The sequence below is a fragment of the Coregonus clupeaformis genome, chromosome 21 (genome assembly GCF_020615455.1).
Source record: "Coregonus clupeaformis isolate EN_2021a chromosome 21, ASM2061545v1, whole genome shotgun sequence".
Classification (NCBI taxonomy): Eukaryota; Metazoa; Chordata; class Actinopteri; order Salmoniformes; family Salmonidae; genus Coregonus; species Coregonus clupeaformis.
The window spans coordinates 52,181,134-52,204,335 of NC_059212.1; the positions used below are offsets into that span (position 1 = coordinate 52,181,134).

Consider the following 23,202-nt stretch of genomic DNA (forward strand, 5'->3'; position numbering starts at 1 on the left):
TGACTAAGTTTGGCATGAGGGTCTGCTATACAAATTGATGGAAAGTGGTGTTGGGGGAAAAACATACGACGTTGTAAAATCCATGTACACAAACAACAGGTTAAAATTCGCAAAGAACACACTATTTTTTTTTCACAGGGCCATGGGGTGAGACAGGGATGCAGTTTAAGCGCCACCCTCTTCAACATATATATCAATGAATTGGCAAGGGCACTAGAACAGTCTGCAGCACCCTACTAGAACCTGAAGTCAAATGTCTACTGTTTGCTGATGATCTGGTGCTTCTGTCCCCAACCAAGGAGGGCCTACAGCAGCACCTAGATCTTCTGCACAGATTCTGTCAGACCTGGGCCCTGACAATAAATCTCAGTAAGACATAAATAATGGTGTTCCAAAAAAGGTCCAGTTGCCAGGACCACAAGTACTAATTCCATCTAGACACCATTGCCGTAGAGCACACAAAAAACGATACATACATCGGCCTAAACATCAGCGCCACAGGTAACTTCCACAAAGCTGTGAACGATCTGAGAGACAAGAAAGGCCTTCCATGCCATCAAAAGGAACATAAAATTCGACATACCAACTAGGATCTGGCTAAAAATACTTGAATCAGTAAATGAACCCATTGCCCTTTATGGTTGTGAGGTCTGGGGTCCGCTCACCAACCAAGAATTCACAAAATGGGACAAACACCAAATTGAGACTCTGCATGCAGAATTCTGCAAAAATATCCTCAGTGTACAATGTAAAACATCAAATAATGCATGCAGAGCAGAATTAGGCCGATCCCCGCTAATTATCAAAATCCAGAAAAGAGCTGTTAAATTCTATAACCACTTAAAAGGAAGCAATTCCCAAACCTTCCATAACAAAGCCATCACCTACAGAGAGATTAACTTGGAGAAGAGTCCCCTAAGCAAGCTGGTCCTGGGGCTCCGTTCACAAACACAAACAGACCCCACAGAGCCCCCGGACAACAACACAATTAGACCCAACCAAATCATGAGAAAAAAGAGAATTACTTGACACATTGGAAAGAATTAACAAAAAAACTGAGCAAACTAGAATGCTATTTGGCCCTAAACAGAGAGTACACAGTGGCAGAATACCTGACCACTGTGACTGACCCAAACCTAAGGAAAGCTTTGACTATGTACAGACTCAGTGAGCATAGCCTTGCTATTGAGAAAGGCTGCCGTAGGCAGACCTGGCTCTCAAGAGAAGACAGGCTATGTGCACACTGCCCACAAAATGAGGTGGAAACTGAGCTGCACTTCCTAACCTCCTGCCAAATGTATGACCATATTAGAGACACATATTTCCCTCAGATTACAGAGATCCACAAAGAATTTGAAAACAAACCCAATTTTGATAAACTCCCTTATCTACTGGATGAAATACCACAGTGTGCCATCACAGCAGCAAGATTTGTGACCTGTTGCCACAAGAAATGGGCAACCAGTAAATACAACCCATATTTATGTTTATTTATTTTCCCATTTGTACTTTAACTATTTGCACATTGTTACAACACTGTATATAGACATAATATGACATTTGAAATGACTTTATTCTTTTGGAACTTCTGAGTGTAATGTTTACTGTTAATATTTATTGTTTATTTCAGTTTTGTTTACTATCTCACTTGCTTTGGCAATGTTGACATCCTTTTCCAATGCCAATAAAGCCCTTAAATTGAGAGAGAGAGAGAGAGAGAGAGAGAGAGAGAGAGAGAGAGAGAGAGAGAGAGAGAGAGAGAGAGAGCAAGAGAGAGAGAGAGAGAGAGCGCAAGAGAGCGAGAGAGAGAGCAAGAGAGAGAGAGCGAGAGAGAGAGAGAGAGAGAGAGAGAGAGAGAGAGAGAGAGAGAGAGAGAGACCCTGCATTGGCTTAATAGCAGGAAGGGGGGGGGGTCTGGTATCCCACTAGACTACGTAGCCTGTACTTGACCTGAATGACTAGGGCTGTGACTCCATGCAGAATCTCTACAGACTGAGACATGGAGCCAGAGGACTGATACCAGCCAGGAAGAGGGATGTGTTTTCCAGCCACTTCATATGAGGTTAAACACACGCACATACACATTATGGACACATACACACGTGAATGCATGCATGCACGCACACGTACGTACACACACTGTGAAGACGTGGGAACGGGGTGACCATCCTTACTTATCCTCCTCACATTGTTCTCTATCTGTCTCTCACCGGACGGTGTGTTTGCGCTGCTGCTGGCGGGACCTGGTTCAGATAAGATGCCTATATTTACGTGTCAGATGTGAAAGCATGGGAAAGCCATGATGAAGCCATGATGCTGGACTGTAATAAAGGAAAAGAATGTCAGAGTGTGGAACTGTGGGCAGGTTGAAAGAGATGAGCATTTTAAAGTCATAACTTAGATAACTTAACGTGTATAACAGTCTAAGAATACATGTCAACATAATAGTGTTTATATAAAGGGTTATACATTCTTGTAGGCCTATATACGGTCAGCTCCAAAATATTATGACAGTGACCATTTTGTTGTTGTTTTGGCTCTGTACTCCAATGATTTGAAATGATACAATGACTATGAAGTTAAAGTGCAGACTGTCAGCGTTAATTTGAGGGTATCTTCATCCATATCATGTGAACCGTTTAGAAATTACAACAGTTTTTGTACACAGTTCCCCTATTTTAGGGGACCAAAAGTATTGGGACAAATTCACTTATGTGTATTAAAGTAGTAAAAAGTTTTGTATTTGGTCCCATATTCCTAGCGTGCAATGATTACATCAAGCTTCTGACTCTACAAACTTGGATGCATTTGCTGTTTGTTTTGGTTGTGTTTCAGATTATTTTGTGCCCAATAGAAATGAATGGTAAGTAATGTATTGTGTCATTTTGGAGTCACTTTCATTGTAAATAAGAATAGAATATGTTCCTAAACACTTCTACATTAATGTGGATGCTACCATGATTACAGATAATCCTGAATGAATCGTAAATAATGATGAGTGAGAAAGTTACTGAGGCAAAAAATGTGTCACTGTCCCAATATGCCTTTGGAAAATATTCAGACCCCTTGACTTTTTCCACATTTTGTTACGTTACAGCCTTATTAAAAAAAAAAAAAACAGAAATGCCTTATTTACATAAGTATTCAGACCCTTTGCTATGAGACTCGAACTTGAGCTCAGGTGCATCCGGTTTCCATTGATTATCCTTGAGATGTTTCTACAACTTGATTGGAGTCCACCTGTGGTAAATTCAATTGATTGGACATGATTTGGAAAGGCACACAACTGTCTATATAATGTCCCACAGTTGACAGTGCATGTCAGAGCAAAACCAAGCCAAGAGGTCGAAGGAATTGTCCGTCGAGCTCCGAGAAAGTATTGTGTCGAGGCACAGATCTGGGTAAGAGTACCAAAGAATGTCTGCAGCATTGAAGGTCCTCAAGAACACAGTGGCCTCCATCATTCTTAAATGGAAGAAGTTTGGAACCACCAAGACTCTTCCTAGAGCTGACCACCTAGCCAAACTGAGCAGTCAGAGGAGAAGGGCCTTGGCCAGGGAGGTGACCAAGAACCCGATGGTCACTCTGACAGAGCTCTAGAGTTCCTCTGTGGAGATGGGAGAACCTTTGAAGCACTCCACCAATCAGGCCTTTAAGGTAGAGTGGCCAGACGGAAGCCACTCCTCAGTAAAATGCACATGACAGCCCACTTGGAGTTTGCCAAAAGGCACCTAAAGGACTCTCAGACCATGAGAAACAAGATTCTCTGGTCTGATGAAACCAAGATTGAACTCTTTGGCCTGAATGCCAATGTCACGTCTGGAGGAAACCTGGCACCATCCCTACAGTGAAGCATGGTGGTGGCAGCATCATGCTGTGGGGATGTTTTTCAGCGGCAGGGACTGGGAGACTAGTCAGGATCGAGGCAAAGATGAACGGAGCAAAGTACAGAGAGATCTTTGATGAAAACCTGCTCCAGAGGGCTCAGAACCTCAGACTGGGGCGAAGGTTCACCTTCCAACAGGACAACGACCCTAAGCACACAGCCAAGACAACGCAGGAGTGGCTTCGGGACAAGTCTCTGAAAGTCCTTGAGTGGCCCAGCCAGAGCCTGGACTTGAACCCGATCTAACATCTCTGGAGAGACCTGAAAATAGCTGTGCAGCAACGCTCCTCATCCAACCTGACAGAGCTTGAGAGGATCTGCAGAGAAGAATGGGAGAAACTCCCCAAATACAGGTGTGCCAAGCTTGTAGCGTCATACCCAAGAAGACTCAATGCTGTAATCGCTGCCAAAGGTGCTTCAACAAAGTACTGAGTAAAGGGTCTGAATACTTATGTAAATGTTATATTTCCGTTAAAATTTAAAAAATTAAACAGCAAAAATGTCTAAAAACCTGTTTTTATTTTGATGAGGGGGAAAAAAACAATTTAATACATTTTAGAATAAGGCTGTAACGTAACAAAATGTGGAAAAAGTCAAGGGGTCTGAATACTTTCCAAAGGCACTGTAAATGACCTCAAGGGTATGATTGACACCTGCTCACTCGTCACCACACTACAATTCATCTCCCCAATTAAAACAATGACTTGCATGTTGTTTGTTGACACATAGCTAATTGATTAAAATGTCTCCGTTATGATTTCATATTGTTTTGTTTTTAAAAGGCCTGGGCTTTGACAGAAATACATGGGGAAGTATTGCATTTGGCTGCGAGTTGGGTTTCCCATAGACACAAGTGCTGAACTTAATTCTAAACCCCTTTGGACGCCAGCCTGACTGTTGAGCTAGTGAGAGCGGAGAGATAGCTATGACCCGACTCTGAACTCAGAAGAATCTTGGATTATGCCTTCCTCTTGGATAGCCCAGGACAGAAAATACTTAAATGAGTTGCATGATTTAGTGGATAGGTTTCAAAGTACTAGCTAGGTTGTTTATTGAGAGAGGGAAGAGAACATACTCAGTCAGAGAGCTTGTGCCATTAGTAGTGAGTTTTCCATTAGGAACGATAGCTTCTGACCTCTAAGACAAAACTTTCTTTGTTGTGGGGGAATAAATTATCATTTGACGGTCACATTTTGTCAGGCTTTTGTCAATTTTGAGGCCAGAGAAACCTACCACTCTTTTGTGAACCACATAATATTTACTGTTCAGCTCAATAATTGATCTGGTTTGGAAGCAGCATCAGTGGACAGAAAGATATATTCCTCTGTGCTTCTGGGTCAACTGCCTGAATAGGAGGAAAACCCTTTACATGCAAATTAAATAACGGTAGGTTCATAATCTGCCCATACGCAATTTTTTTACGTAATGTTCATTAGAAGTAGTTGGGATAGCTGAATCACATATTCATTACATTTAAAAACATGTGTTGTGTCCAGAAAGTAAAGTACCCTTCACAATGACCTGATGTGGTCAACTGTGCAATGTCAGATCAGTATTGACAAGTTTCTTTGGGAACCTGGTGAGAGAACAAAAGGGTTGGAGTTGGACAAACACTTGGTAAACATGACCAATCTCTTCTCTGCTAGAAGTAGGAGTTAATCTTTAGATCCTATTGTTGTGCTCTGAGTTCTCAAACAGAACAGACCTTTTACCTGCTTATTGCAGCAAGGGATAGTCCAAATAAATACCTTCTAGTCTACTGTGCTGCACTTAGCACACAATAATAAAGCATGTTATATTTAGGTGCTCTAACCTTCAGTGTTACAGTATATCAGCACAATAGATTTTATTTATGATAAAATAATCAGGTACAGGTGGAATAACTGAAAGAGGATACTACTAATTGACTAATACTTTAGGGTTAGGTTTGAGGATAGGGTTGAGGTTAGGGTTAGGTTTGAGGATAGGGTTGAGGTTAGGGTTAGGTTTGAGGATAGGGTTGAGGTTAGGGTTAGGTTTGAGGATAGGGTTGAGGTTAGGGTTAGGTTTGAGGATAGGGTTGAGGTTAGGGTTAGGTTTGAGGATAGGGTTGAGGTTAGGGTTAGGTTTGAGGATAGGGTTGAGGTTAGGGTTAGGTTTGAGGATAGGGTTGAGGTTAGGGTTAGGGTTGAGCCAGCATTGTGACATGAGTCTAGGGTTAGGGTAAGGATTAGGGTTACGGTTAGAGTTAGGGTTGCAGTTAGCTTTACAGCTGTAAGGATATTTGAATACCATTCTAGTGTTAGGGTTAAGAATAGGATTAGGGTTGAGCCGGTATGTGGAGCCAACCGTAACCCTAAGCCTAACCATCATATACAGTATATAGTGGTCATATTGGCCCATACAGTATTTGTAATTACTGCATCAATTTGAGCATGTTATATGTAAACAACTGTTTTAGAACTACAGCATTGTAATACTCATGGAAGTCTCAGAGTCACTTCCACCTATCATTGTATCCAGGGTCAGGGGTGTCCCGGTTGTCAGTTATGACTGATCCTCACTCTTCCTCTCTCCTGGCAGAAAGGGCTTGCTCTCTTGCCCGTCCTCCATTCTCAGCCTCCGACTACATCTCCTCCCATTAAGACTGGTTCCTACTACTTCCTCACATTCCTCACAGTCAAAGAGTGAAAAAAACAACAACAGATAGACAGAAAAGAGAAAACACTATCAGGCGGGCTAGGGTCGCTGGCATCTTTCCTCTCTCTGTTATTCATGCTTCTACTGTCATTGTCAACAAACTGTTATGGTCAAGTAAAAAGCTTCACTCAACTCACACTCAGTAATAGTGTATAGCTATCTCTCTCCAAAAAGTATATGATAAAGAATCCCTATCTATGATAAGAGAATTTGAATTAGAGTGAATCTCATGACTTATTGTCATCCATATGCAATGGGAGCATTTCTCCAATATCAAGCGAAATGATTGGATGATGAATAACAATTGTATATGGAGAACTTTATACTAATGACTTCAGACCATATTGTTGGCTTTGATGTATGGTCCCAGCTTCCTGTGAGTAAGTCAGTAAGAGTGTATGACTAATGACTGGTGATGGAGAGGAACTGTATTTCCAGGGATTTTATTATGTGTTTTGTTTGTATTATTACTGTTATTCCCAGCACTGAAACAGTGTTGAAAAGATCCAAATACCTTGAGAGAGTGGTGAATGCTATGACATTGAATATGAGAAGTATCAAATACTCAACAAAACACCACTAGGCAGAATGTTTTTAATATTTTCTAATTATGCCCCTCGCTCGCTCTCTCTCTCTCAATTCAATTAAATTAAATTATCTCTCTCTCTTTCTCTCTCAATTCAATTCTCTCTCCCTTTCTCTGTCTGTCTTTCTCTCTCTGTCTGTCTCTCTCTCTCTCTCTTGGTGGGTCTGTTGAGGAAACCCAAAAGGGCTGAGTCAGAGATTCCATCTCTTCCGGAGGCAGACAGGGCCAGGCAGGCCAGGCCAGGGCAGGGCAGAGCCAAGCGAAGGGAGCTCCCCTTTGAAAACCCTGTCTGTGGAAAGATCAACGGGCAACTCCTGGGGGAGTCACTGTGCTGTCCTACCCAGTCCTACCCAAACAGCCCCATGGCCTGGGGCCTGGCTGGGGTGATATTCATTAGGCACTAAATGAAAGAAAACGGACTAAGACAGGGACAAATTACCTGGATTTGTCCAATAAGAACCGCTTGTTGAAAAACTGTTTGCTACGGTGTGCCCTAATGACGATGACCCAGGCCTGCAGCCTCTATGTCCCAATGTAGCTCTGCTCTGTTGTGCTGCTGACTGTTTACCTTGGCCCCAGCCCTCCCACCAAAGGACTTTCAACTCAGCAGCGCTGCCCTCCAGGGTGACACTGTCTCTCTTACTCACTGTCTAAATAAAGCAGCTTTAGGCGTCAGTCGCTGTTTGTCTGTGTCGCTCTCTTGCTATCTCTGCCTCTCTCTCCCTATATGTATCTCTCTCTCTCTTTCTGTCTCTGCCAATTTAGAACAGCACGTTCAACACAGATAAGGTTCTGTTACTCTATAGTATCTGCTAAGTGTCAAATACATCAGCCTATTGCATCATTCACCAAACTTCTAAAATAATTTTGAGGCTTTGCTTTGTATCACTTGTCAGTTTTTACTACTGATCTTCTCAGCTACAGATCATTTATGGTGAAATAACGTAGAGTGAATGTTGTCATGCACATGAATACCACCCAACCTTAACTTAACGGTAAGAGCGGTGGACCAGTAACCGAAAGGTCGCTAGTTTTAATCCCCGAGCCGACAAGGTGACAAATCTGTTGATGTGCCCTTGAGCAAAGCACTTAACCATAATTGATAATGGCAGACCCTGGCGGTGACCCCACTCTCCGAGGGTGTCTCAGGGAGAGTTGGGATATGCAAAAAACACATTTCCATTTCACACATGGGTATAATACATGCTTGTACATGTGTGAAACAGCACCCATTATATATTATTATTATGCATATGAATTCAGACAGCGGAACGAATGGGAGGAGGACCTCAGTGATGTAATGTGTTGTGAATTCTCCCTCAAAGTACCATGGATACCTTGTAGATATTACCAGCCTGGGACCACTTCATAAATTGACAGACCTATACAAATGTTGGTTCTTATTTTAGGTTTCACTCTTGGTTTGATTTACATAATTAGTCTCGGTTGCAGCAGAGTCTATCTTAATGTTTGTGTGAGGTCGTCTCTGTTAACATGAATGATGCTTAACAACAACACTTTAAACAAAGACTGGGGGGAAATGAAGCCTGCAGACACGCCAACTCCTTGGGCATAAAATACAAGCGGTGTAAAGTTGGTGACATAATCAAACTAATGGATTATCATTGTAAAAAATCTACACTGGTCTGCTCAAAGCGAGTATCATGCAAGGGGACACATAGGTCAAACCAACTGATATTTTATTGTAATAACATTGAAATGACAATGTTGATAACCAACAAAGTCTCCAAACGGTGTACCTGGTTGATGTGCAGTACAGAGAAAGTCTTGCACATAGCTACACTGACACTCATAAACTCTCCAACATCAATATCTCAAAGTGCAGCCAGATAACCTAAAGCTCAGGCATAAATCTAGCCATCTCTAAAATGTTGCTGTCTACCAATGGTATCTTTTCCAGGCTATATTCACTTAAATATACTTCACACAGTGACAGGCACTCTGTGCTGGGTAAAAGGGTAAGCTTTGTTTAAACACACATTGAGTGCATATAAAGGAAAAGTCATAATAAACTGTTGTTGTGTGTAAGAGGAATGGCTAACTTTAAAACAGAATGAGAAAACAACTAGAAAAACTGTCTGGAGATTCAAATCCCTCAGGGATCCATTTCTACTGTCTATCCAACAGCTTATCATAACATATTTATCTTTAAAACTTCAAAATGGTTATATGTACCTTTACAGCACATGAAGATGGCGCTCAAACCCTTCAAATTCCATTTGCTGCTAACCCTGGCACAGTATACACTACCAACAAGGTGATACAATGACACAAAGACAACCCCAGTGTGTTGATTTCCTTCAAATATTCTAAGACAGGGGCAATTATTCCAAATTCACATTGATATCATCAGAACAATTTATTTAAGAGATTTAAATAAGATCATTAAAAACTGTATCAGGAATAAAACAACCAACCAAAGAAATACAAATATCCAAACAGAAAAATAGGGAAAACAATGCTATTAATAAACATGATATTTCAAAAAAATAAATAAGTCCAGAAAATAAAACAATTACCAGGCCCTGTTTCAGCTGAAGAACCCTGATGGTGAAACTGAAATGCAGTTTAAACGGCAGTTTCACAATGACCTACTCATCAGATTCATTCCACTGAAATGGACATTTCCCAGGGAGCTAGAGGAATTTGTCTGGCCTCAAAATGGATCTACTTAGAGTTCTGCAGAGCAAGGCACCGTTCACACCCCTACTGGAGGAGAGGGAGAAGTACAGTATGATCTGTGTAATGAATGGGAAAGTCATAATTCTACTTAGAGCGTTGAAAGTCAGGAAAATGTACTGTAGACCTTTTGAGTAAAAATACAAGGGCAAATTGTATCAGACCAAAATCAACAGTGATTTGTCATATAAGGTTATTATGTCTTGAAACCTGTGAAAGGTTGTTTTCCAGCTACATACATAACATACTTTTTCACATCACTGAATCATAACTGGCATACTTCACTCTTTTCAGATTATTCTCCATACATTTCAAATACATCTCAAACTACAGTTTCATCACCATGGAGCCAATGTGTGACATTTCACAAATTGACAAATGTTGTTTTATGACAACAGGTTGTACAGATGTAGGATCTTCATTTGATCACTCTTTTGTTGCTGAGAATTTTCTGCAAAGCAGGAAATGCAAACTTGTAGTGTATTTGAGTTTTAAACAGTATTCTAAAGTTTGTAATTTCCACTTTTACATTTCAGACATTATTTTCCCTAACGAAAAATGTATAAACCGCTACAAAAATGTCCATTAATTATAATCCACATTTCCTATTGCTGCAGGATTACTTCCCTGCTGTGGCAAACTGGCTCAAATTAAGATCCTGCATCTGTAAGATTCCTCTTTTATCAACTGAAAAAGAGGAGGTCAACTGAGGGCAATTTATTAATTCCACCTCTATTTCTCCATATTGTACATTAAATTAATATATGTTGACCTCAGTGCCATTTAGCCTTTTCATTGTATTTCTGTCAAATTTTATCAGGAAAATCACTTGCATGTATGCAACAGTAAATGTATACAGTTTATATCAGTTAGGTAGTCTTTGTTGCAACCAGAGAATACTGCAGCAGTCCTCTTTTACAGTTTTGTATTGTAACAAAAAGATGCATCTATAAAATGATTATGGGTGCCATTTGTTCAAACCGTTTTAGCTAGCTGTGTCAAAAAGTTTGCGAACATGTTCTCTATTTTTTATCCTCACCTTAGAAAAAACAGCTTCTACCAATTTCTTTTAAAAAAATAGTACCATAAATTAACAGTATTTTAATTTCATCTGTAGGATTTGATTATTTAAGAATTGAGTAAATAATTTAAAAATAAAATGGACTGACATAGGATGTCACAGTCTTTGATACCCTGTTGAAAACCATAAGAGTTTCAGTCAGATAGGCCTACAGTAAGAGCTATCAGTGGAAAAACATGTTTGCTATAACTAACAACTACGAACTCAACAAGAGAGAAAGAAATGAAAAATCATATTTAAAATGAAGACATAAGAAATGTTTTTCTTTCAGTTCTACTCTATATCCATATCTTTATTTAACAATCATAGTCATATTTTCTACAATGGAAGATTAATAAATACTTTCTCTTGATTCAGGAAGGTTGTCTTGGTAACTTGATAGCTTGATTCCAGTTGCAAAAAAAATGTATTATCAAAATGTCCTTTGTATGGATAGTGCTTTTATCAAGCACTAATATCCAATTAACTGCTTTTGTCTTGAGTGGGGGAATCCATAGCATTATGTAAAGGTTTCTTCATTTCAGACAACAAAGAACATTTGATCCACCTCCATGGCTGAGAGAGAGAGATATTGAGTACACAGCAGGTCGGTCCAGAAAGCATCTAAACTGGAGACTAACAAGAATGCATCAACTGGCCTCTCACATATTTCCCTTTGTGTTAAGGCACTAAGGTTTTCCCATATCATTCTGGAAATCAATCCCAAATATTCCACAGACATTTCAAGATTGCAGGGGTGTGAAGGGGCGAAAGGTCTGTCTCTGTCCAACAGTTGTTAGCTGGGAAGTAGGAAACAGGCCCACAACCATCGAGGCACTGAATACTTCCACCACTCAGCAGCAGGACATCCAGAGCGAGAGAGAGAGGCTAGTGCAGTGGGTTCCATCCCCCAGCTCGGTGACTCAGGCCAAGGCCATAGGGCACCAGGGCTCCCCCCTGACGGAGCCGGCTACGTCTGCAGACTGGGTGAGGCCCACACGGGTGTAGAGGCCGTCCTGGTCTGGGTACTTGACCACGGCAGAGCCACCAGAGCCAGCTGAGCCCTCCGCTGGGCCACTCAGTACAGAGGACTGAACCTGGAATAGGACAGAGAAATGTTAGTCACAGATTCAGGAGAAATTACTATTATCCAAAGGTTTTCTATAGTCACAGCCAGGGCTTATCAACGATAAAGCTTAATCTGTAACTGCTAAGATGGGTATATAAGGTGGATGTTCTCATTATTATAGAGCATTTATCAAGTGATATAACATTTTACATTTACATTTTAGTCATTTAGCTCTTATCCAGAGCGATTTACAGGAGCAATTAGGGTTACGTGCCTTGCATCGACAGATTTTTCACCTAGTCGGCTCGGGGATTTGAACCAGCGACCTCTCGGTTACTGGCACAACGCTTTTAACCACTAAGCAACCTGCCGCCCCCTTAATCTGATATGTTTATAATAGCAATAATATTGGCCTAATAGTATTGGATTCATAAGTATAGAGTCATACAGTATGTGGGATGTAATCTACTGTATCTGGTGTCATCAGAGGTATTTAAAGGCCTCTACTGGCCTTTAATTAATTAAATGTAGTTGTTGGAAGTAGGCCTTTAATAGTGTCTTATATGGAATAAATCAGAGACTACAATGTTTTACAACACAATTCCAAAGAGCATCATCTCTGAAAAATGCAGGCCACCTCCCAGAACCCAGTAGAGGCCTTTAAATACGTCTGATGACACCAGATACAGTAGTTTACATCCCACATACTGTATGACTCAATACTTATGAATCCAATACTATTATGCCAATATTATTGCTATTATGAACATATCAGATTAAGGTTTATTATTAGCCTGCCTGTATGTCCTATATTTGTCAACAATATCCAATCAAAATAATAAATTAGTGCAATAAATAAAACGATAAAGCCTCTTCAAAAACGTTTTAGATATGTTTTCGTTTGAAAGGCAACGTCCCTCTATTTGACCAAAACCGTGGACCTATATTTGACGCTAACTGAGAATTGGACGAAGAATTTCCGTGCATCATTTGTTACACAAGACAGGTGTCAGTTGGCCTGCATGGGACAACAGTTTCAAACGGCCTCGAGTCCGTTTTTACAACATACGGGGCCCGCCTATCCCACACCTGAATATGATTAAAATCATCTTCTTACCCCTGGCACCTGCGTGTTCGGAGAGCTGTTCTTCGAGTCTTCAGAGTTGGAAGAAGACGTGGACGTCGGAGTCATGGCGACTGAATTACTATTTCCTGTGGTAAAATTATATAAATTAATTATAAAGAGGACCCAATAACACGAGAGAGAGAGAGGGAGAGAGAGATATACTGTGTGTCATGAGGTGTTAAAACAGAGGTTGCTTACCAGAGGACCCCTTGGTTTTGTTCAAAGTTTTAGGTTTTCTTTTCCTCGTCTGAATTCCCTCTTTCTTCATGGCGAGCGGCCGAGGTACCTGCAAAAATAAAGAATACATGAATCTTTGTCATGAAATTGTTCGGCGGCGTTCTCTGTCTTGTTATTTGGCTAAACGTTTTGTCAATGTCGAAAAACATGTAAATTGTCCTTTAAATCTATACTTCATTAACAACTACTATAATTAATTGGGCACACTGAATAAACTGCTTGTTTAATATTGCTCTCGATATTCAGTGGACAATTACGCACGGCAATTTAACGTGTTCATAATTTTTTTACGTTGTTATTACACTATCACTCGTATTTCATATGTCATAACGATTCATCGACACGTATGCTATGATGCTGGGAAAGTTTTGTCTCGCGCACATACAGTGCTGGTCATTAAAAAAGCTAGCTAGCTGATGGATGCAAACAATGTTCTTCCCCAAAAACATAACAAAACTACATAATCTGTTTCAGTAGCTATAGTTAGCTAGCTAAATATCTAGCTAGGTGTCATCATCTAAAATAACCCTAATTTATGAGACAGTTCTTATTTGATTAATGGTGGTCGGACCCATCTATGTGAAGCTAACCACAATAAGGATTAGCCACGATAGTGGATTTTGCGGTTAGCCTTCAAAATAAAAGTATGTCATTGACAGTGACGCAAATGAATACAAATAGTAGAATTATGCCATAATTGAATAGATCATGCTAAACAAAGTTGGAATGTTGTTATATAAAATCTACAAAAGACAATAATTGGTTAATTTGACAAAAATCTGTTGAAATCACACTTGATGTAGTAGACTCTGTAGATGTGGTCCTCTGTAGCTCAGCTGGTAGAGCACGGCGCTTGTAACGCCAAGGTAGTGGGTTCGATCCCCGGGACCACCCATACACAAAAATGTATGCACGCATGACTGTAAGTCGCTTTGGATAAAAGCGTCTGCTAAATGGCATATTATTATATTATTATTAGACTGTAGAATTGCATTGGGGACATACTTATTTCACTGTACAGCCTTACCTATGAATAGTGGATCAATGACATGGGGTATCAAGTCTACTCAGTGACACCCAGAGAACATTAGCATCGTAGCTCTTATTGCGGGACTCTGAAACAACTGAATTGAGACACATTTTTTGTCAACCTACTATGTGTATTGAACACGATTCCAGAGGAAAAACAATACAACCTGGATGTTTTGGAGTCTGATAACTCTGAGGAGGACGTTGGGAAAAAAGCTATTGGGTACTGAGTAGACTGATACCCCATTTCATTGATCCCCAATCCTTAGGTAAAGCTGTACAGTGCAATATGAATGTCAATACGCACAATAGGCTGACTGGGGAGGTCACACAGTCACAGTCCCGCGATAAGAGCTACAACGCTAATATTTGCGTAAACTCTTCACAGTTGTGTTCTGTGGGTGTCACAGAGTAGACTGATACCCCATTTAATTGCTACACATTCCAACCTTGTTTAACATTATCTAGTTTAAATATGGCATGATTCCACCAATTGTAACCTTCTGCATCACTTTCAAATAGGTACTTTTATTTTGAAGGCAACACCCAAATTCCACTATTGTGGCTAATTCTTATTGTGGCTAGCTTCACGACACATTACCCCGGTCAGGAAGCTAGCTGGCTGCTTATAACGTTGGCTTTGGGCAACAGGGTTAAGTAGCTGGCTAGCTATTTATTTTCATGAACTGAAGTTCAATTTCAATAGGCGAACAACAAATGGCTACCTAGCTAATACTTACTCACAAGGATTCCTAAATCATTGCTAAGAATATTGGAAATGACTGCAGTTTCTACTGGTCATTGTTTTCAACCTGGTTGCATTGGTGCTAGCTAGGTACCAAGCTAAAGCTAGCTAGCTACCCCAGAAGTTGCGGTCGAACAAATAATGCCTTATTACATTTACATTACATTACATTTTTACATTTTAGTCATTTAGCAGACGCTCTTATCCAGAGCGACTTACAGTTAGTGAATACATATATATATTTTTTTTATACTGGCCCCCCGTGGGAATCGAACCCACAACCCTGGCGTTGCAAACGCCATGCTCTTTCAACTGAGCTACATCCCTGCCGGCCATTCCCTCCCCTACCCTGGACGACGCTGGGCCAATTGTGCGCCGCCCATGAGTCTCCCGGTCGCGGCCGGCGGAGGCTCTGCCGCGTTGGTAATTGTGTTTACAATTACCAACGCGGTATTGTAAACACATCCTTCGTGGCCGGTGTGTGCTTGTTTGCAGACTTTTATTATTTTTTGACAGTTTTTACAGTGCTACTGATAGTAGTGGTGGCGTTTGCCTTGCACGTGCAAATTCAGCGACATACAACATTCTATAATAGAATTGTGTTATTTGACGTGTCAAATTAAAAGCTTATTTAACGCGTCAAATAGTGTTATTTGTAACTTTTTTGACAAGCAAAGACCCAAACGGCGTTCCATAAACTTGTGACATAATGTTAAGATTGTGTCTTACTCCATGTAATTTTGTGTAGAGCCCACATGCGTTGCACACTGGTTCTCCCTCTGCGTTTCTGCGCCACAAGGTGGTTGTGCTCGTCTGACAGTTGGCACAGGAGAGGCCGATTCGCCGGGATGATGACTGGGGAAAGGCAATACATAAACAACGATAAACACACTGGTACATAAAGATATGAAGCTATGATTAAGCAACGGTGAGCTATAAAAGTGAGATGCAGAGATGTCTCAGGTCGAGACTAGGCTACGTGACTAATGGAATCTTTGGCTGTGATCCAATCACTTATAATTAATCCTTGTATTTGAAGGGCACGGATTCTCCTCTCTTATGACTATATTTATGTTATCTGCACTAATTTCCTAACAATAATATTGGTCGTATTCATGTATCTCCATTTACAGTAACAGACAGTTAAGTTCGGCTTATTTCCATGAATTTCATTGGCAGAGAGTTTGTGGAATCAAGGCATCACACGTTTGTTCGTGTGCGTAGCCTAATAACTGCGTAATTGCGCCAGGAAAATGTGTCTGAACATTACATTTTTCCTCACGTAGCCAATGGCTTAAGGTTATCGCCTAAGATCTCTATATACTTCCTAAATAATGGGGATTTTATTTGACCAATAATTCACTAAAATGGAAGACCATTTTTATTGTACCCTCCGTTCGGCCAGCATTCATATATTATTAATAATAAGCCATTTAGCAGACGCTTTTATCCAAAGCGACTTACAGTCATGCGTGCATACATTTTTTTTTGTGTATGGGTGGTCCCGGGGATCGAACCCACTACCTTAGCGTTACAAGCGCCGTGCTCTACCAGCTGAGCTACAGAGGACCATATTAACAAGATAATTCTGGCTGTCATAGGTAATTTAATCAGGGTCAAGAAATGTAATTACTTATATGACAGCCAGAATGATATTGTTAATATATGAATGCTGACCGAACCGAGGGTACAATAAAATTGTCTTCTATTTTAGTGAATTTTTGGTCAAATAAAATCCCTATTATTTAGGAAGTATATAGAGATCTTGGGCGATAACCTTAAGCCATTGTTTTAAATAAATCGACAGGAAATTTAGTGACTAAGTAGTCCCTGAGCATGTGCTGCTTACCATCCGCTTCTGTGGTTTAATTAATGGCCGGCTGAGTCCATTCATTTTGCTGTACAGGCCGCAGGCGTTGCAGAGAAAGTGGCCCGTGCCATCGCGTCTCCAGAGCGGCGTGGAGATGGAGCCGCAGTTGACGCATTCCCTGCTCTCCCCCAGGTCATCGAGAATATCTGCGGGAAAAACAGACAGGCAATACGACAATCACTTACATGACACTTCAGAGAGGTGCTTGGGCATAAAAGAGCCGTGATTTTTCGTAGGCTTAATTGAGCACCTGTCTATACCTTCAAATATGTGATTGTCTATTGAAAATGTGTTGGATCCTTTGATGATAATTCAGAATTATTTTCCGAATGAGGTCTATTCTAGGCCTATGAATGTGATATTAGGCCTATACATTCAATACACAAGGAGACTGCTCTTTTGACTCTATTTGAGCTATTTATGTCTACCGTATTGGGTTACATTTAGAAACTCCAAATGTTTCGATAGCCTACTAGTTTTCTATGTGCAGTCAGAGGGTGTAATCAAAAATCTATTTTATTTACATAAATTAAAATGTCAAAATATGATAGGCCTAGAAGTCGTTATAAAATATTCGATATCAGGGATATGCCTAATCTTCAATTCATGCCACAAATGAATTGATAATAGCCTAGTTATAATATCTAACCTAATTAATGTGCTATTCTTAAAAGGAAGCAATTTAACATTCCTTACCATTACTATAAAAATGTAGACCTATTTTACCTGTGATAACAATCTCCTTAACTCACTTGAATGTGAACTTATTCGGGCCATTAGGTCTACTAAACTGTTGTCATCGTAAATGATCATCAAATGTACACCCAAGCCCTCCTTGCTTTTAAACGTTTTTAAATGGTTATTTTAATTATCGTACATGCGTCAAACAGTTGTTCAATAGATAAAAATATCAGCACATATAAAATAAAGTTGTCATATAGGCTAATTGAAGTCCATATTATTAATCATCTTTCATCGATAATATTTGGAATAGAAGCCCTACCTCCGTTAGGTCCTCGAATCGTCAAGGGCGCACCTCTGCTTTGCAAAGTGTGCAGCATGGTGTTATCAAATGGTCCTCCAGGCCAAGGCGAGGACAACTGGGATAGCTGTGGTCCAACATACGGGGAGTAGGGGCTGGTGTAGGAGCCACTGAGGGGGCGCGAGAGGCCATACTGGTCTCGGCTGGTCACATTCAGCGGATTACTGTAGCCGTTATCCCTGGGCACCCCGTTGTTCATGGGCGGGCTTGGAGGGTAGTGGAAACGGTTGGAGGTATGAGGACTCCCGGTGCTGTAGGAGGGACTCTCCGGAGTAGACTGCGACCAGACTGAGTGGCTGGTGACCGCATGGCTGGGCTGAGACGATCCACTGGCTTGCAAATAAGGAAGGCTGGGTATCATGGGTCCCACCCGTGAGCTCGGTACATACACTGGAGAGTTGGGGTTGGAGTGCATATAGCCCCCAGAGGGCGAGTCATACCCCGCCTGGCTCTGGTGGGCCGCCGCGATGGCTAGTGTTTGATACATGTCGCTGGGGTCAACGATAAGGCCCCCCTTGTGGTGCGGGTGCGCTCCACTGGAGATGATGAGTTTGTTGCCCTGGTCTAAATCTGTGAACAGAGTGATGTCCTCAGTGTTGCTGTGATGGTGTCCGAACTGAACGTAGGAGTGTAGAGATGATCTACTTGGCCCCTCGGCGCGCCGGTGTCCCACTGTGTCAAGTTGATCGCTTGGCAGCGGTGACCTGAGCCCCTCCGAGTCGTGCGCGTTGCCGTCCCTCCTGCCCTGCCCGCCGTGTAAGTAGCTCTGTTCAGCCGGTGACCCTGGCCTGCTGGACACTTCTCGCTTGACCATGGACCAGATGTTTTCGCCCAGGTCCATCCAGGATCACTTTCCATACACAGTAGGACTAGAAAATCGTGAGGGTGTTGTCTGCCCTGGGAATGAGAGAGAAGACATTGTCATCAATATCAAGTAGGCTAAAAGGGCCTATCATACTGTAAATTGTTAACTTAAAACAGGCCCCTGGGCTTCATGCAAATATAATTCCAGTGTAACTACATCTGGTATCATAAAGGATCTGTAAGGCGAGGCAATCAAATCTTATTACGATCTCAGCTATTCTTCCAAGAGATTTGTGCCAAAGAGTTAGCCTACATTTTAATGACATAATATACATAAACCATGGTGTTCCCTTTCAAGCGAAACTATTCATTTGCAAGAAATATGTCCTTCCCATGATAATAATATCATATCAATTCCATAGCTTACCCTCTGGGAAACTACGCAACGCAAACCTAACATTGCCCTTGATGCGGGGCTTGGTTTCATTTTGAAACGTGTTGGCGTAATTTTGAGAACACGATACAAAGGCTAAAGGCTACTTAACACACAAGACTCGATCCTCTCTATGAAAACGATATGATGGTTATGGACTTATAGATAAGACATTTTTGGTAATAGCATCTAAGGGATTAATCCATTAGCAATGTAACCACAGTGCGCGCTCTGACGGGAGGAGTTGAATCCATCCGTGTCAAAACCCTGTCCTCCCCTCTCGAGATCTAGCCTTTCATAATTACAAAAAAACACACACCGTTACAGATAGGAAACAAAACGCAATTTGTCTTTGGGGCAAAGAGATAACCGCTTGATAAGACGCATAACAGATAAGGCCCAATAGGCACGGTAACGGTGACAAAACAATAATCCAAATGATTTAGGTTCTGCGCAGCTGGCACCCAGGAGCACGAGCACGGAAACCAGATGTTTTACCAGATGTTTTACGAAGACTGGACTGAAAAATAGAAAACAGAAGAGGAGAGGAGCGAATATTCACCACGTACCTTCTAGTTCTGTGCCATCGGTCGCTCCTTGAAGTTTCCAAAAATGTGTGGGTCGTAGCTGGTCTCGGGGAAGATAAGAATGAAAGTGTTACTGCGCTCGTGATGAGGTTTTTAGAGAGGAGGCGCTTCTCGAGGCTGTAGTTGAAATCTGAGGGCGTTCTCTGATTGGATTTCAGTTGAGCAAACAGATCAACTCGATGGGGGTGCTATAGCCTTTGACATATTTGATCATGTCTAAAACTGTAAATGCAATCAATTTGACGTTTTAAAGTAGTATATGGACTTTTTTTGTTTAAATAAAATCGAAATATTCTAACAGTATATTCAGGGAAATATTCAGAGAAAGCTCGTTTTGGCAGTGCATTTGGGTTTACTCACAACGTATTGAAATAACTATCATAATGACCCTTCGTCCGGGTTTGGCCGGTGTAGGCCGTCATTGTAAATCATAATTTGTTCTTAACAGACTTGCCTAGTTAAATAAAGGTAAAATAAAAATAAATAAAATAATAAGTGCGTTTTATTTAGAGCAAAAAGGGGGAATTTTTCATCATTGACATCAAACCTGTTTTCAAAGGATATTGTGTAAAAAATAGTTAATTGTTCTAATGTAGAATGATAGTCCTACTATAATTTGTGAGCCTCTGATAGGTTAATTTTAATCATGATAGTTGTCGTCATAAATCTAAGTAGCCTAACATATCTTATTCAGAATGTGTTTACAAGTAGGTTATCTGTTCCAGCAATAAATTGGAATAATGCAAGATGTTAGAACTATCTAAAAAAAATTTACAAAAATAATATTATTTAGAAAAATTTGAAACAATTTACAAAGTGAGATATTGAATAGCTTATCAGCTGCACAATATAACTAACATTGTTTGATATACATTATTATTATTAGAAATTGCCCTAAAATCCAAACCCGGGGAAGTAGCCTATAGGAAAATATAGCTATATTTTAACATTGGCTTGTTTTGTTTATTTGTTTGTTTATTCTCCTTTTCGGAGTTATGTTAGGGCAGACCATTCACTAATTAGTTTATTTAAGTGAGACGCCTTCATTTGGGATTAAATGGGTTCAGCCTCAAAGAAGCACAAACTCTCAGCACGCATCTGTTGTTGCAGAGAGGATTTACTTTGAACTGGTGATGATTCATTCAGTTGGAATATACATTGGCTCAGTGAAATGATCAAAAGTGACGAGGTGTCAATTGAATCATTCATTTACTAGTCTTCTGTATCTTCCAGGGGTTAACAAATAGGCCCGTCGTTCGTCAACCTGGGAAGAATTCAACTGGTATTTCTTTCTATTTACATTTTGCCTGGATAACACTTGTAGGCGATACCCGTTTCAGGGTAAATTGTAGGTCACCATTTCGTTGCACAGAGAGAGGAGAGCCACGAGTCATTGCAACATTATCTATTCTCTGTTTGACTCCTCTTGTAAATTGAGCTCGAACAATGGCTATTCTTCTTTTACTTTAGATGTTTAACAATTTATAAGTGTTCCAACTCCCAGTTCGATAATACCAATTTTATCAGATCAGAGCCCATAGCTATTTGTCCTTCACTTGTTCTTTGCATTCCTTTCACTTTTCGTTGCTTTGCAAAGGGCAAACCTAGGTAGCATATCAGAAACGTTGTCAATAGAGAGGTGTAAGCAACTTCATACCTGTAAAATAGATATCAGAACTATGCCTATTGGTTTAATGCGCCATGGATTGATTGGAAGCTCCTCGTGCGTAAAAGGGATAGCACGAACAGCTATGTTCTAGGGGCTAGGCTATTTAAATACTTTTAAAAATGACATAATATATAAAAATGCATAGTGGAACATGGAGTAAACAGTTGCTACTGTCTCGGCTGTACATTGGGAGGCCAAGGCAGGCAGGCAGTTGTCAGGGAGGTGCGAGAATACATAATCCTGGTTTTACTCTCTGTTCCAATCCGACTTGACGAATTAGGTGTTTTCGCTGTGATGCTATGACATGAAGTGTGTCTCTCCGACAGTTACCTGTGACGAATCACCACGGGGAAAGTGGCAGGACGCCGCTCAGTCTCAGCCTCTCTATCTTCACACTGTCCAGGGACGGCCTGGCTCAGACAGGGGCTGACCAGGAAGACCGTTTGCAATCAACAATAAATAGTCTATAAAGCTAATTTGGCAACTTAAAACGAATAGTTTATTGTCACTTTACTTGTTAATCTGTCATTCATTAGCCTACACATGTGGAATAATTTAAGGTTTATTATACTTTAATGGCGTTGTTATTATGACTAGATATATTTGGATTACCTAAACAACCTTATAATATTTAATAATAACTTTTGAAAATAATGTCCATTATTTGTAGTAGTGGTAGTACTAGCTATGATAATAAAATGTCATTTTTTTATATTTTTATTTCTTTATTGATTTTCAAGATGGCCGTATCTTCAGTCGTATCTCAATAATGTTTGTCTGTTTCATTGCATAATCGCCCTCTCTTCTTTAGGTGTCATTGCCTTTTATGTACTGACTTGATAATGCTTATCTCCCACTACTCGCGTTCTATTATACTGAAAGACAGAGTTTCCTATTATAAAGCAACTATGTTCGCCTATTAGATGAATCATGCAATTATTCCGATAAAAAGGAACATACATTTCATTACATCAATGTATAATAATATATAACGAAAGCTATATTCCTTAACGTTAATATGGAAAGGTTTTAGATGCATAATTGTGAGAACTATTTCTGGCAACTAACCATAAACCTACTGCATATCTCAGGCCAAAGAGCCTACACTTCCTTCCTACTTTGCGTCATGGTGCATAGGCCCAGTAGTGTTGTAGTATAATGTTTTGCTCAATGCCCCAGCTTCCCCAGAGAAATACAATTCGATATGCAGCTTTAGCTTTATATTTATTATTATTTACTGGGTATACAATATGCCTATTCATGTAATGGTAAAAGTTATACTTTCATTAAAGCCCCCATGCAGTCTTTGTAATTTTATTTTTAAATCATCACTGTATGTCTAATAAATCACTGTGTGTGTTTATTTAATGAAAATAACTCAGAAATATATTTTTTTATCATTTATTTCCCTGAGCCTCCTTTGGCCCTTGAAATGCTCAGTCTGATCATGTGTGAGTTAGGAAACAAATGTGAAGATATTTACATACACATCCCTGATTGGTTGATAGGATGGTCTAGAGCCATTCCTTTACCCAGATGAACAGTCATTGGTCTATTATAATCAGATCACATTGTGATGTTATGATTTGGCCAAAAGTTCCATCCCACATGAACATGCTGAAATTCCATGCATTTTTTTTCAAACAGCTCTTACACAAAAGGGGCATTATCATAATTTTC

General features: G+C 40.4%; 1 protein-coding gene and 1 long non-coding RNA gene across 2 annotated transcripts; one reads left to right on the plus strand and one right to left on the minus strand.

Annotated features, from left to right (window-relative positions):
• The first annotated feature begins 1,986 nt into the window (after positions 1 to 1,986).
• LOC121534698 lies at positions 1,987 to 7,829 on the plus strand. The gene is made up of 2 exons (XR_005994659.2): positions 1,987 to 2,062; positions 7,336 to 7,829. It is a non-coding gene; the product is annotated as an uncharacterized LOC121534698 (long non-coding RNA).
• A 2,612-nt stretch (positions 7,830 to 10,441) lies between these two features.
• Positions 10,442 to 19,942, minus strand: LOC121535554 (GATA-binding factor 6-B). Its single transcript, XM_041842739.2, has 7 exons — positions 19,836 to 19,942; positions 17,991 to 18,926; positions 16,967 to 17,133; positions 15,847 to 15,972; positions 13,305 to 13,392; positions 13,098 to 13,192; positions 10,442 to 12,008 (listed from the first exon to the last, which is right to left on the minus strand). The coding sequence occupies exons 2-7, from the start codon at positions 18,868 to 18,870 to the stop codon at positions 11,835 to 11,837; spliced, it is 1,530 nt and encodes a 509-aa protein (XP_041698673.1). The 5' UTR covers positions 18,871 to 18,926; positions 19,836 to 19,942; the 3' UTR covers positions 10,442 to 11,834.
• Between the last annotated feature and the right edge of the window lie 3,260 nt (positions 19,943 to 23,202).